The following is a 14495-nucleotide window of genomic DNA, read 5'->3' as shown; positions in this document are numbered from 1 at the left end:
GTTCAGAATGCTGGGCCACTACTAAACAACACCTAAACAAACTCCATTCTGCAGAAATGCGCATGTTAAGATGGTCGGCGGGCGTCACTCTAATGGATAAAGTAAGGAACGAATATGTCAGAGGCAGCTTTAAAGTCGCTCCTATTAACGAGAAAGTTATTAAAAAGCTCCTATTAAAACGCCTTAGATGGTACGGACATATACAAAGACGACCCGAAGACCATATCGTCAAAACAGCCTTAAACTTGCCGACGACGAAGCGTGGAAGCGGAAGGCCCCCCGCCACTTGGTTGACGACGGTCCAAAAAGACCTTATAGTACAAAAAATCGACAAGAACCTAACCAGGAATCGTGCCACCTGGAGGCTTAGGACAAGGAAGGCCGACCCCAAATAGGGATAAAGGTCCAGGATGATGATGATGATGATGATGACTAGTTATGTATTCTGTAGCATTAGTTTAAAAGACTGTTAGCTTTTAACAGTCTTGATGCGATTTTTTTTAATACAAATTTCTTTTTGACACTTTTATTTTACTCCTCCAAATCTTATTAGTATTAGTACTCTGACATTGGGGACCTTTTACATCTCCAGATTTAATGTATTATTAACACACACAGGTATTGGCTGTTGTATTTATAAATGTTGCTATGTGTTTTTCATGTCACTATATGATATTACTGTAAAGAGCCTTTGAGGCCTACTTGCAAAATATTTTTTGTATTTTTTGATTTTGACAATTTTAGGTTAGGAGATCCCTGGAAGTAAAAAATATTCAGGCCAATATTCGATTTTCTAGCAGGTTTAGCAAGTATAATATTTTCCTTCACTGAAAAGCGACTAGTAAAATATCAAATGATATAGAAAAGCTTATTGGTCCGAGCGGCTCAAATTAAATAAGTTTTCATTGAAGAAAGTGGGTACTTGTATCATTTCTCTAATGTATGACCACAGGTCTAGCTCTAAACGACACATCACCTGAACGGACTGGCATCCAGCCAGCTTGGTGAACTAGTTAAAACACCGACTTTGCCTACCTTTTGTCTTATTATAAACTTCCCCATTTCACGGGGAATTTTGGGACAGGGATGACAACCGTATTGGGATTGTCATCTGACAGATTGTAGACAATAGAATTAATGAGCTATATGTTCTTGGATGTGATACGAATAAGTGTGGAAAAGTAGGTAATTTCTGGATTAAACATCTTGATTTTTTGTTGTTTGACACCCTTAGTCAAAATACTCTACACTAATTAAAAATTGTGAGGTATTCAAAATAAATGCTCGGATCGATTTGTGGGTCGAGTCTTACTGACTTCATAATTTCTGAGATTTTCAATGTTACTACTTTGGTCTGTCTATGAAGATGGTCCTGGGTTCCAATTTCGGTAAGGGCGTTTATTTGTGTGATGAGCACATATATTTGTTCCTGGGTCATGGGTGTTTTCTATGTATTTAAGTATTTATATATATTGTTTTCTGAGTATCCACAACACAAGCCTTCTTGAGCTTACTTTGGGACTTAGTCAATCTGTACAAGAATGTTTTAAAATATTTATTTATTTGTTTGGTCTTTGTAAATAAGAGAGTCGGTCGTTGTTTCCCATAAAGTTTTTAGTCATAATGTATTGTTTGTCCGCATTTTGATTAATCATAATTTGTGTTCTTCTTATAAACGCGTAACGAACTTAAAAACTATTTTTGTATTTTTGTATTTCAGGATTATCATCCTGGAAAACAATCCTAACCTAACCTATCTATAGGATAACCTTAAGAAAATCCTGAGAAGTCAACGGTTTCAGAATTATGAGTATGACTAATGATAATCTGACAATCATTACATTATGACTTTCAATAATTATGTCAAACAAAGGGGTCCGAAGAGAGTCTCATACTGTTTGTTGATTGGTTGATTAGATTAGATTTCTTTATTTCACGATGAAAACTACATTATTGCTAAATTCGTCAAAACATATTAAACTTATAGGTATATAATCTATTAGCAGGAGTTGGTTGAGGAAGTCCTTGAGAAAACCTTCTAGAAACAGTCGTCATTGCCACCAGACATATCAGAGTAGTCAAAGTGGTTAAAAATATCTAAACATGCATTATAAATCTTCACAATAGACGCATTGTTCAGATAGTTGTGGACATCTCATCTGTTCCGATGTATCTGATGGCGAATGTACTGTATTTGTTAAGAAATCTTTATTTTGCTTTCCTGTAACAATTTATCTATTCTATAAAATGTTTCTAGCAATACTTGTAAATGTGGCTTTTTATATATACCACGTCAGTGGGAAACAAGCCTATGGACGCCTGCAACTCCAGAGGTGTAACATGCGCGTTGCCGAATCTTTAAAAACCTGTACACTCCTTTTTTGAAGAACCCCATACTGTAGACCCTCAGCAAAACCTCGGAAGGGAGCTTATTTAAATTTCTACTTTCATTTACCAAAAGTTTCAGAAATTTGAATTATTTCGCAAATATGTCTCCTTAATAATTTTTGTTATTCAGCTTACGCTTTAAGTACATTACGAAGTTGATTTTTAGCCAACATTTGGCGTTATGGTTCGTAAAAATAAATGACTACATTTATTTTTCAAAAAACAATAACCAACCAAGAATCCAATAATATAACAGACAGATTTGTAATAGTAAATACTAATAGTAGTCTGCTTGTTTGACAATCTCAGAATGTAAATGCCATGAGTCACTCGTTATTCCTGATCTAATCTATCTCTGTACGTACCATCATAATGATTTCCACCCCACACTGCCACTGTGAATTATAACTAGTATTGGTAGTAACTTAAGTCTTCAGCCTAAATTTGTCGAACTCGACTCGCTTTTACGCGTTACGCTTAAAAACTGTTAAGAGCCGAGTTGAGTTTTTTCTGAAGTCTTTTAAGCGCAACTTGAAAAGATTCTAGTCTTCGGATAAAAACTTCGTCAAATTTTTGCTAAGTTTTATATGTATAATAAACAAAATAGGCGTATTTCAATAATGTGTCATGAAACTCAAGAATTCATATGGAGACAATTCGATTTAGAAAACTTTTGTACATGATTTTACAATTCTCTTTAAATAATCAGGTCTCGATAAGAACTCAAGGTTTGACTTAATGACTCAGAAGATGGCAAACTGTATTGAGTCTTAAAGCAGATGACTCAAAGGAATTGAGTCTTAACCAACACCAGTTTCACCTCACGCTGTCACTTTGAATTATATCATGACTATTATTACGATAGAAATAATTTAAAGCAAGGTAAAGTAAAAAATAGACCACGCTTCATATTTATATTTAGACATCTCTCGCGCGTGGAAAAGGTGACAAATAAATTAACAAGAATTACAAAGCATTTAACTTTATTATACCTGTTTCCCTATAATTAGACAAACTAAATATTTTATACCACGTATATGTTGTATATGAGGAAATAGCAGTTGAAACAGCTAACAACTAATGTCAAACTACTTTCAAACTTGTATTGGATTTACTAGGAGCTAACTCACCTAGAATACATAGAATACAAGGAAATGATAAAACACAATGTAATGCAAATAGCGTAGCTAGGTGTATATACAATATTAAAAACAAATGAATGTAACATAGTTATCACAATTCTAATTTCGATCACAACACAAATGATACAACATTAATTTGCTGCGAGATATTTACAATGGCCAATGCTCTTCTTTCTTCTTCTTCAAAAGCATGATCAGTAATAGTACATTCTGTAGGTGGGAACGCTAAATACGTAGTCAATGGATGGTCCTCGTGTATTGAAGAAATGGTTCTCGTAACGATATACTCGACCTCTGTACCTGCATCAATAATCTCTCATTATGTATTTGTTCGTGATGCTGAAGGTGTTATGTGATGGCTTGTGACGGCAATGTGTTAAGTCTAAGACAAATTTCGTGCCACGAATTAGACAGGTGATGTAGATGGCACTGTACGGCTCCGTACATTATGCCGGTAGCTTTGGTTGCCAAAAGTTGAAGTTTGACAATTCGGTAACCACAAAGGGGCATTCCACAAAAGGCCTTTGTCGAGGACGTGACGCATATGGCGGCTACTTTAATAACCTAAGTTATCAAACCATGCTAAATATCGGCGTTTAGCTTTATTAGAATTATCAGAATTCTAGAAAAAAATTCGTCACGTTACCGACTTTTTTCTGAAATGTCCCAAAACATAATGTTAATGGTGCTGTACAGTGCCTTCTTTTTCCACTGTCAAACTGGAGGCACATATTTTTCTCAGATTTCACCTCTCTAATACAATCAATAACGCTGTGGTGAGGGTGAGTATGAAGATTTATGAGAATATTATTCGTGTTTCGTAAGAGTGCAACGACCGGGCTAAAAATATCGGTCTCATGCGGAATGTTCGACGCATTGGATCTATTAGACGCATTCTTGGAATTTTCTATCCTCTACTTTCCAATGTTAGATCCCTCTAATAGTCACTCCTAAATAAATGTTATTAACAAAACTACATAAATGAAATGCTAATCAATGTATAAAATGAAAGAGTTGTTTTCATGATCCCGAATGTTATGTTTGAAAATGGTTAATAATATAGATGCTACTGAAATAGATTTGAAAATACAATAGGATAAATAACAGTGTATATCTCAGTAGTAGTAATACTTACTGTCATACAGATGAAAAACCCTTGTCATATTTATAAATTACTGGTTAAAATGATAGCTTTACTACTGATTCAAGTTGTCGAGTATATGTTATATACAGATGACGTTAAAGATAGTTTAGTACCAAAGCAATGACTTCTGTGTCGCAACGTACGCTCCAGTTATACACACATGTTTAATTGACCATCTGTACACCTTATGGCGAAGAAATAAGGTCTGCAAATAAGTGTTCTGTTAATAAATGAGGGCACGGATGTGCAAAGCGCATGCCAATAATATGAAGTACTCACTTGGATCCGAGGGCTGCCTTTGTGTCGAGAACTTCTACAATATCTCCGGCTTTTAGAGACACTTCGTCGTCGGCTGAAGCCGTGTAGTCTGTCGTGGCTACCACTACGTCTTCGACCTGAAATAAAGGAAAAAACACTGTATTTCTGTTGCAATAGTTGCCTTTTTGGCTTGCTGAAAGAGCCTTAGGGAAGTTAGTCAACATGTGACGGTACAGCGGGCTGCAAAATATAAATGAAATCCATTCTTAAAATGGTAATGCGATATTGGAGTTCGGTATACATTAAACGCAATTGAAAAAAGTAATAAAATCGAAATTTATCACTAGAACCACTAAAATATAATGAGCTCTAGAAATAACCAGAAATAAAAGGTTTTTTTTATTAACAGGCAAACAAAAAGAAAAATGTCTGAAGTTGGCATTTCAAAGAAGTTTTGCTGAAATTCAATGCGATGGATTATATGGCAGTATCGTATATCGTCGGATCTTATTTCCAGTCTATTTTAAACCTTGCTACACAATTCGATACAAATAAAAGATTTTGCAATTAAAATTACCTTAGGAGGACTTCTGCTACAACTAGATCTCGACCTTGAGAGAGATCTCGAGGGGTAGCGTTTGTAACTTGGTGTGTAATCCAAACTACTCATCCGACTCCTAGTGTTTTCTCTATCGAGTAAAACTCCGCTGTATCTGCGACTCCCGCTTGACCATCCGCCTAATCTAATCCGTTGGTTATTGGTTATACCATTACAGTATCCCGTTAAGTCTTCTGAATCGTCCTCATGATTATCAGCGATAAGACAGCTGTACATGGAAAAACGGTGTGCTGTAGGTTGACTCAAATTTAAGGCTGAAAAGACGCTTAATGGCTCGAAATGCCTTATTCCACTTTCGTCAAGAACTGTGTAACCTACTTGTCCTGACAATACAGCTCGGCTAGCTTCTCTGGGAATCACACATTGGAGACCTCTTTTCATTATTAACAAAGCCCCTTTATGCTTTTTATGTTGCAAAAGGAAATCTTCCATGGCCAAGCTATTTTCGGGATCAAGCAAACTCAAAGGCACATCTGCCGATGTCATCAAAGCAGGCTCCTCAGGAACGATCATAAGCGCACCACTTTCTCTCACCAGATCCCGTAGTTTGGGATCTGTTCGAGCCAGTTCTGGGTCAGTCTCCAATTTCTTTAAAGCCGAGTGTAAGCTTGGTGTTTTGTCTGCGAGTTTCCGCATGACTGTCAGGCGTTTCAAAATGTTTAGACTTGTTGGGTCGCTTGCTATTTTAGATAAACATTGTTCGTCGTTCGCAACTGACAAGAGACTAGCGGCTACATCGCGCATTCCGAGAATTTTCGCCAAACCAACAGATTGAACTATTAATTCTTTTAAATTTTTACTTTCTGTATCATTTATTAAAATTTCTAATTCCTTTGCACTCGCCTCTTGTACGGCAGATACAATAGCTTTTTGGAGTGTCTCTGCGGCTTCATGTTCAGTTTTTATAAACGAGATTGAGTCTGAAATATGACTCAAAACATGGTGTAAGATATTTGTGTCGTTTTTAGTGATATTCTTGAAAGCCGGTCCTAAAACTTCATGTTCACTGCTTAGGAAATCACCGAATTTCTCAATGATTTCTTCTTCACTGATCGCATTTTTCTGTAAGGAGCTATTAATTGCAATTTTGATCAATTCTACTTTTGGTTGTGTTGTATTTTCCAATATTTCCTCACACAAGAATTCTTTGTCTTCATTTTTTTGTAAAATTTCGAACATAGCAGAAACTAAGTCTTCGTCTATGGTTTTTCCTAAAATGGTATCAATAGATTTTAAGATTAATTTATACTTTTCCCTGCCGTTATTGTTGTTTACCTCTTCGAATTGTTCAGCAGTGACTAGAGCAGCCAAGACTGCTGCTGCTATAGAATTTTTAACATGTTCTTGCTGTGCACTTTGGCCATTACCACCAACATATCCAGTCTCCTGCATTTCTAATCTTTTCTTATTAACTCTACTCTTTCTGTCATTTATTTTTTCTTCGTCAATTTCGTGTAATTCAGATTTCAAATGGGCACTCATTTCAATGATTGACGTAATCACATCCATCAATTGGTTTGCTATTTCATCTTTAAGGCCATAATCAGTAACAAATGCCTTCAAGGCTTCTACGTTACGCGTGTGGTTTAAAATTACACTGATAGCAGGTAAATCTGCTGGTACTTGCCTTCCAATAGACATTCCTGCTTCAGAAAGCTGTCTTAACATCTTGGTATCAATACTCAACTCTCCTTTAGTTGAAGTGGTATCATTTGGATTCGTTTTTACTTTCAGTAACTTCAACTCCTCTGGAGTGACAACAAAGCTTTGTACGGAGAATTCAAGACCTTCTTCGCCTTCTGTTAGATCAGGGGCAATAAATTTGAGTCCTTCAGGAGTTTGAACAATTTGTCCAGGCACAAATGTGACTCCGTTGTCATCAGTTTCAATAACTCTTCCGGGAACAAATCTGGGTCCTTCTTCAGTGTCAACCACTTGACCAGGAACAAACCTTGAACCTTCATCTTCCGTGGAAATAACTTGGCCAGGTATAAAAGTGGGACCAGCCTTCGTTTCAATAATTTGTCCTGGTACAAAACGGGGCCCATCGATTGTATGAATAGTTTGCCCTGGAACAAACTTAGGGCCATTTCTTGTATTTACTACTTGCCCAGGAACAAATTTGGGTCCATCGCTAGTATCAACCACTTGGCCAGGGACAAATTGTTCTCCGTTTTCAGTAAATACTATTTGACCGGGTACAAAAACACCCTCTACCATCATTCCGGGAACGAAGCGTGACTGGTTTAATTCGTTTTTAATGAGCCGACCGGGGACGACTTTGCCATCAATATTCGGCATTCTTGGGCCGGGGTAAAATTCGATACCCTTCGCTGTTTGAACCATGTGACCAAAAACATACAAGGACTCCTCAGACAGCGAGCATGTCTTGATATCGATTGGTAATCCAGTAGGAGCAGATTCTGAGAACGTGATATCTTCCACGGACTTTGCAACTGAAAACTCCACGTGCCCATTAGTTTCCACTATAGTTTTTCCGGGCATAAACTTTTCTCCATATTCGGTGTGCACTATTTGACCTTCAATAAATTTCGGTCCATCGATTGTTTCCACTGTGGTACCCGGAACGAATTGTAAACTGTCGCTGCTTGTTGTTTTTGTGATACCAGGTACAAAGATCGTTTCACCGTCAACGGAAACGGTTTGACCCGGTACAAACTTCAGTCCGTTTGGTGTCGCTATTGTTGCTCCAGGCACAAACTGCAATCCATCATCTTGATGCACCACCTGTCCTGGCACGAACTGCCAGTCATTATTTATCTTTGCGTTTTGTCCAGGTGTAAAAATAACTCCTTTGCTGTCAGTCATAGTTTGTCCCGGAATAAACTGAACACCTTCCGGAGTCATTATCGTTTGGCCAGGTACAAATATTTCTTGAGAGCCGCTATGTAGAACTTTCCCTGGTACAAATTTCAAGCCTTCTTCGGATACAACTGTTTGGCCTTCTGTAAAGCGGTGGTCATTATCTTTATTTTTCATTACTTGTCCACATACGAATTCCTCTCCATTCGAAGTTTGCAGCACTTGCCCCGCGAGGAAGAAAGGTTCGTTGGTATTTTCATTTGTGACAATATGTCCCGGTATAAGCCCTGGGCCATCGGGCGTATTCACACTAAGGCCAGGAACAAACAAGGGACCAACTGGAGTTTCCACAGTCTGGCCCGGAACAAATACTGGGCCTTGTGGTGTATTGACATGTTGTCCGGGGATAAACTTTTTCGCTTTGTTTATGTCTATCGTCAAACCAGAAACTTTAGCTATTTTTTCTCTCTTGCCCTTCTTTATATTTTTAATAACATCCGGTAATATATCCAACGACGGAAGCATGTCAACCTTGTTTTCAGAGAGTAATTTCTCTTCGATATTCATCGTTTCATTCAAACGCTCCTCGCTTAATTCTTTCACTGCATTTAGGATTATTTCGGACGGACGTTCCTTTGGAACTTTAAGGGGATTCACACACGGTACACTTTCCAGCGGAATTGACACATCGCTAATATTTTGTTCAGACTCATAAATCTCAGCTTCGCAGTGGTATGGGGTTATTTTAACAGGTGTCGGCAATTGGGTTGCCGTTGGCATTACTTGTTTATTACCAGCTTCCTTCTCAAACAGCTCCCAGTCCCATGATTCTATTAACGGATGCATTCGCTCCGTCCACTCGGCGGTGCAACTAACTATACTGGACTTAGAACGCATGTGGCTCACATCAAAATTGTTACAACTGAAGCTTTTTATGTCATGCTTTTCGTGTTTTGTGTCTAATTTAGCCTTTTTGGCGAGACGTTCTTGCCTCTGCTTTTCCTCTTCCAGCTCTTGTACTTCAGCCAGTTTTTCTTTGTTTTCAAATATTTTCTTCATTGAAGATAATCCAGCGGCACGTTTTCTCTTCTTTTTTCTTTCCTCTAATTCTTCCTTTTCCCTTTGTAACAGCACCTCTGCATTAGGCCCTTCACCTTCATACATTTCAACATCTTCTGTGAAATCCTTAAAGTCCATGGAAACACTGCGGCCCTGTTTCGTTTTTATTAGCACTGTGTCCGAATCTTTCGCTAACATCACGTCTCTAACATCGCCGTCGCGTACTGCCTGCTCCATTTGAGCGGAGAATACTAAACTGCATCTTCTTTCTTGTACGGTATACACATAACGTTTGTCGTCATTAACATGTTTCGTCAGCAGCATATCCATTAAAGCCTTTTGCGCATCCGTCGAGCCGTCCAATACGGGGAAAATATATCGGAAGTCCGGTAGAATGTCATGTTTTCTGTTGCCGTAGTTGATTTCTGGAGCGTAGTGGTGCGGGCCGAGTTCGCCGGAGACGTTAGTGATTTTGCACTTCTTTCTGCCAGAGCGGGCGGTCAGAAGCACTGGAATGTAGTGATGAGAAGGCAGTCCGTAGGACTTGCCGGTGATCCTGCAGCATCGCTTGGCGTCCGCAGGGGAGATCGGAGCGAGGACCGGGAAGTAGTGCGGCTTGGGCAGCCCGCGGCTGCGGCCAGTAATTCTACAGAACGACATGTTCACGCGATCATATTTGTTTACTTGAGATAAGAAATGTTTTGTTTGTTAGCGGAGCTTGTACGCTTGCGCGCGTTGCGGAGGTCGCAGAGAGACTGCCGAGCGGCGTTCGCGCACCTACAGACGGTGTGGGGCAGAAAGCTTGTTCCGGTTACAGGTTATTTATAAACAAAAGAAAGATGGATTTGCTCCGTATGACACAGTTTCATACAAGCAAGTTTAAGAATATCGGTAATAACACCAACGCGAAGTAAACGTGCATAACAAAAGAATAACTGCCAATTTTTAACCAGTTACACAAACAACGTCCGAGTTACGAAATGAGTAGACATAATTAATTAAAACTGAAGCGACTGACCTCAAGGAAAAGCTAATATTTTCAGAAATGAGACGTCACTCAATTGCTAAGCTTTTCGTGGGCTTTCGTACTCTCTGTCAAGGCGAGAGAAGTTTTACGTAAGTCCGGTTTATAAATATAATATTCGGTTAAAGTGAAAACAGTCACGATGCCAGGTTAAACGTATATAAATATATTAGACAGAGCATTTAACCTAAATTTATGGAAAGTAAACATCATAAGTTACAAAGTTAAATGTCGGCTGTTCCCATGCGGTTCATAGTCGGAAATAAAAACTAAATAAAACGTTTGATATCTGTTGTGTCGTAGCTCTAAATATTCTTATACTCGAAGAAGTCGTGGTCTTTTAGATCATATCACAAAATATTATTTATTAAAAAAATAAAGTTTTTATCTCAGAGAGACTGCCGAGTCGAATCCGTATAGCCTAATTAGTTTTCTATCCATTTACTATTTATTACGTGACTCAAATCACGTTTAAAAAATCATACGTGATTTGGACGTACGTGTCACACCTGAAATATGACATTGGACATAAATAATGCCCCACTTCTTATTTCCAATATACCTATTTAAATGAAACGCTTAGGTAAGTATTAGGAAGAAGCTTTTTTTAAGATCGATTGATGATGATTGTTAAATTTCCTACATTTCTTTATTAAATAAAATAAATAAATATTATAGGACATTATTACACAAGTTGACTAAGTCCCGCAGTAAGCTCGATAAGGCTTGTATTGAGCGTACTTGGACAACGATATATATAATATATACATATTTATAAATACTTAAATACATAGAAAACACCCATGATTCAGGAACAAATATCCATGCTCATCACACGAATAAATGCCCTTACCAGGATTTGAACCCGGGACCATCCGCATCGTAGGCAGGGTCACTACCCACTAGGCCACACCGGTCGTCAATCTTCGTCGTCTTTTCAATTCATTTTTTTTTTTGCAAAAATTTTGCTTACTAAATCAATGTTTTCGGGTAGCAAACCTAATTGAGTTCGATACTGGAACACATCATTATCATAATCCAAGACGCACATAAATATAAAATAAATATTATCAGATATATATTTTGAATGAAATTTCAGTCGGTCAACTATCAAATAAGTGAATTATAGTCCGTTTAACTCTACGCAGATTCTGAATTAGGTAATTAACGAAGTGTGAAATTGCCGAGTCTGGAGAGAGTTAGAGTGATCTTATTTACGCTAAGTAATTCCTACAGGCGGTGTAATTTATCATGTGATAAAAGATGTATACATACAAGGTGCCCGTGAGCATTGCGAGACATTTTAACTAAGCATTCCTGGTAATATTTAGAAAATGTCATATAAAATTTTCTGGATTAGGCCTAGTTTCAGAGATAATTACTTAAATGTTTTTCGTAATCATTCTTTCGCCATAAGTCGGTACAAAACACATTTTTGACTGCGGTATACCTATTGATTGACATCGAAAAATTAAAAAAAAATGTGTTCGAGAGGCTACCCACAAATAAACAAAAACTTTTTAGTTAATTTTAGGTTATGTGTTTATCAACAAAAATTACGTTTTATGTACAGAAGTGTTCAAAAAAAGGAAAAAAAATTTTTTTGTCGAATTTCACTAAAAGTCATATATTTTTTTTTTGCTTCTGTTGCCATCAGGAATGCACCGTTGAATCTCTCGCAATGCTCACGGGCACCTTGTATATTATTCTATTCAATGAGTGAATTTTTTGACATAACTGTATAATTTACGATCACATACCGATTGACATTGTCTTTGTTTATTATTGACATTATTTGACGATCCTTTCAGGTGAAATTTTTCATATTAAAATTTTTTTTTAATTTTTTTTTTTTAAATATCTGGGAGAATCAACTTTTTAGCGTCACTCGTTGCCATGGTTACGATTAGTTGTCCAGGGGACAAAAGTTCATTGAAATACTGATTTTATGGCACTTCAATGTATTAAACTTGCGTTTTTGTGGTTGTTATAACCAATGTCCATAATGGGCCCCCTACTAAGCATGTTAATAGAACGGCATACAACGTCTCTTCAAACAAACTGTGCCACTGTTGTCCCTTGGACAACGGGACAGGATAACAAAACAAAAAAAGTTGATTCACCCATCTGCATATCACAATATAGATTCTTATAAATTGACATTAATGTAATTTGTACTGTAATCATATGCTGTGAAATAAATAAACATAATCTAATCTAATCTATACGGGGCTATAGGGACCGTGCGCGTTGGAGGGTCTGCCATCTTGTGGCCTGAATCGGAACCATAAACATGCACATGTACACGTCACGTGTTTTGTTGTGCATAGTAGGTTCTGCCATCTTGTGGGCTACATCGGAACAAAAAACATCACATTTACGCCTCGCGCCAAAAATCTGACGGCTCATGTGCTGCCTCCTACAGTTCATGCACGCTCCCTACACACATTACTATCAACAACTACGAAATAACATTGAAATTCAAAATTCCTGAAATTCGTAGTATTACGTTTAAAATAACACTTGCACCAGTTGTACCTTGGTTACCCTAAACCCCAGGCCCCATGTTAAGTACTAGCCGCCCTCTCAGCACCTTTCTATATAGGCTGCTGCCCCTAATATCCGCCACTGACTTGTGTTACCAAACACACTGCAGAGTTAAGTTAGCCTGACTCTATGAATAGAGAATATAACGCGAAACTCTGCGTAGAGGGCCATTACCACAATCCATCACAATCTGAGGGTCTACCGCGAAACAAGAAAATCGAAAAGTTGTTGTCTAACCTCTCTATCACTCTTATACCTATATTCGAGCGATGAAGAGGCAGATTTCGATTTTCACGTTTCCCGGTCCAGGCCCTTTGTGAATAAACCGTCTTGATGCATGAATGTCATATTTTATTATCTGTAAAAACTTGTCCAAAAACAGTTTAAGGCACAGTATGTATAAGTTGCTGTATGGTTTATGAAAGGTGCTAGTGCTGCACTCTTGCGGCAGAAAATTTCAGTAATACTCCCTATTACTAAGAGAATAAACAACAGCTGGAGAAAGGAAAGCGCACATAAGATAACAAGGTTAATATATTTATATTTCAGGCACATATCGCTTGCACCGACCTCGCATAGATATATTTATTAACGTGATGTGAAACTGAACCTTCATGCCATGCAACGGCGATGTATTTTTGTACATTGTTCTGATATAGCAACACAGATAAATTATTAATAGGTATCTACTTTTATAAAGTGTGTGTCTTCGCTCTTTCGACTTAGATATTTTCTATCAGAAAACACATTGAACTATTTCATGTTTTTATTGAAGTGAAAACTTCTTTAGCGGCGCTGTGCAGTTTTTGTGATGGGGAAATTTTTTTAAACTCGCGTCAGGGGTCACGTGACCGTCAGATTGAAAATTCGTAAGACGGACACGTGACCTCATAGTGACGTGCAAATTGAATGTCATCGAAGCCTGGTTACTTTTGAAAAATCGTATCTCATTCAAGTGTGACATTTTATTTTCTTCATAATCAAAGTGCTGTCATAACGGTTTTAAAGAGGTTTAATCTTTGTCAATTGTGTTGTATTGTATCTTTGTGTTGTTGGGTGTCCATGATTGTAGATACTCAGATTTTTCCTTACCAAAAAGTTAAATAATAGAAAAGAAACGTGATTGTTTTGCTTAATATGATGGTGAACGATTCATTAACATTTACTGAATTACTCAGTGTATGTTATATTCGCTATGTGCAAGACTGTCACGCAACCAAACTACTCCAAAACTAAGAACAGATTTTCATACGACTTTGATCTATCAATAGAGAGATTCTTGAGAAAGGTTTAGGTATATAACTTGCTAAGGTTTTGTGTAAATTGGTTGAAATATAACGATGTTGTCGGAAAAAATCACACTGACTAGGAGCTTTAATCGAAAACGCTGCCTAATCCGTTTGAGCTATAACAACACAATGTATGGTGGAGTTGTCCCTCTTTCATGGGTCTACAAAATAGTCCGCGATGTTGAATGTCTATCTTTTAAGG

At 37.6% G+C, this 14495-nt stretch overlaps 1 protein-coding gene across 3 annotated transcripts in view; it reads right to left on the bottom strand.

Moving 5' to 3' along the window:
- LOC133518609 (obscurin) overlaps positions 1 to 10381 on the bottom strand; it is a 149761-nt gene extending 139380 nt beyond the window's left edge. The window contains exons 1-2 of one of the 3 annotated variants that reach the window (XM_061852270.1): positions 5510 to 10381; positions 4954 to 5069 (exon numbers count right to left, since the gene is read on the bottom strand). In XM_061852270.1, coding sequence (XP_061708254.1) covers positions 4954 to 5069; positions 5510 to 10093 — 4700 coding nt within the window. In that variant the 5' untranslated portion in view covers positions 10094 to 10381. The remainder of the gene's footprint in view (positions 1 to 4953; positions 5070 to 5509) is intronic. The other 2 variants (XM_061852271.1, XM_061852272.1) reach the window with 2 other exon arrangements.
- Between the last annotated feature and the right edge of the window lie 4114 nt (positions 10382 to 14495).

This window comes from Cydia pomonella, chromosome 6 (genome assembly GCF_033807575.1).
Source record: "Cydia pomonella isolate Wapato2018A chromosome 6, ilCydPomo1, whole genome shotgun sequence".
Lineage (NCBI taxonomy): Eukaryota > Metazoa > Arthropoda > Insecta > Lepidoptera > Tortricidae > Cydia > Cydia pomonella.
Note: the sequence above shows the minus strand (reverse complement) of the source record. Positions and strands in the feature narration are given on the sequence as shown.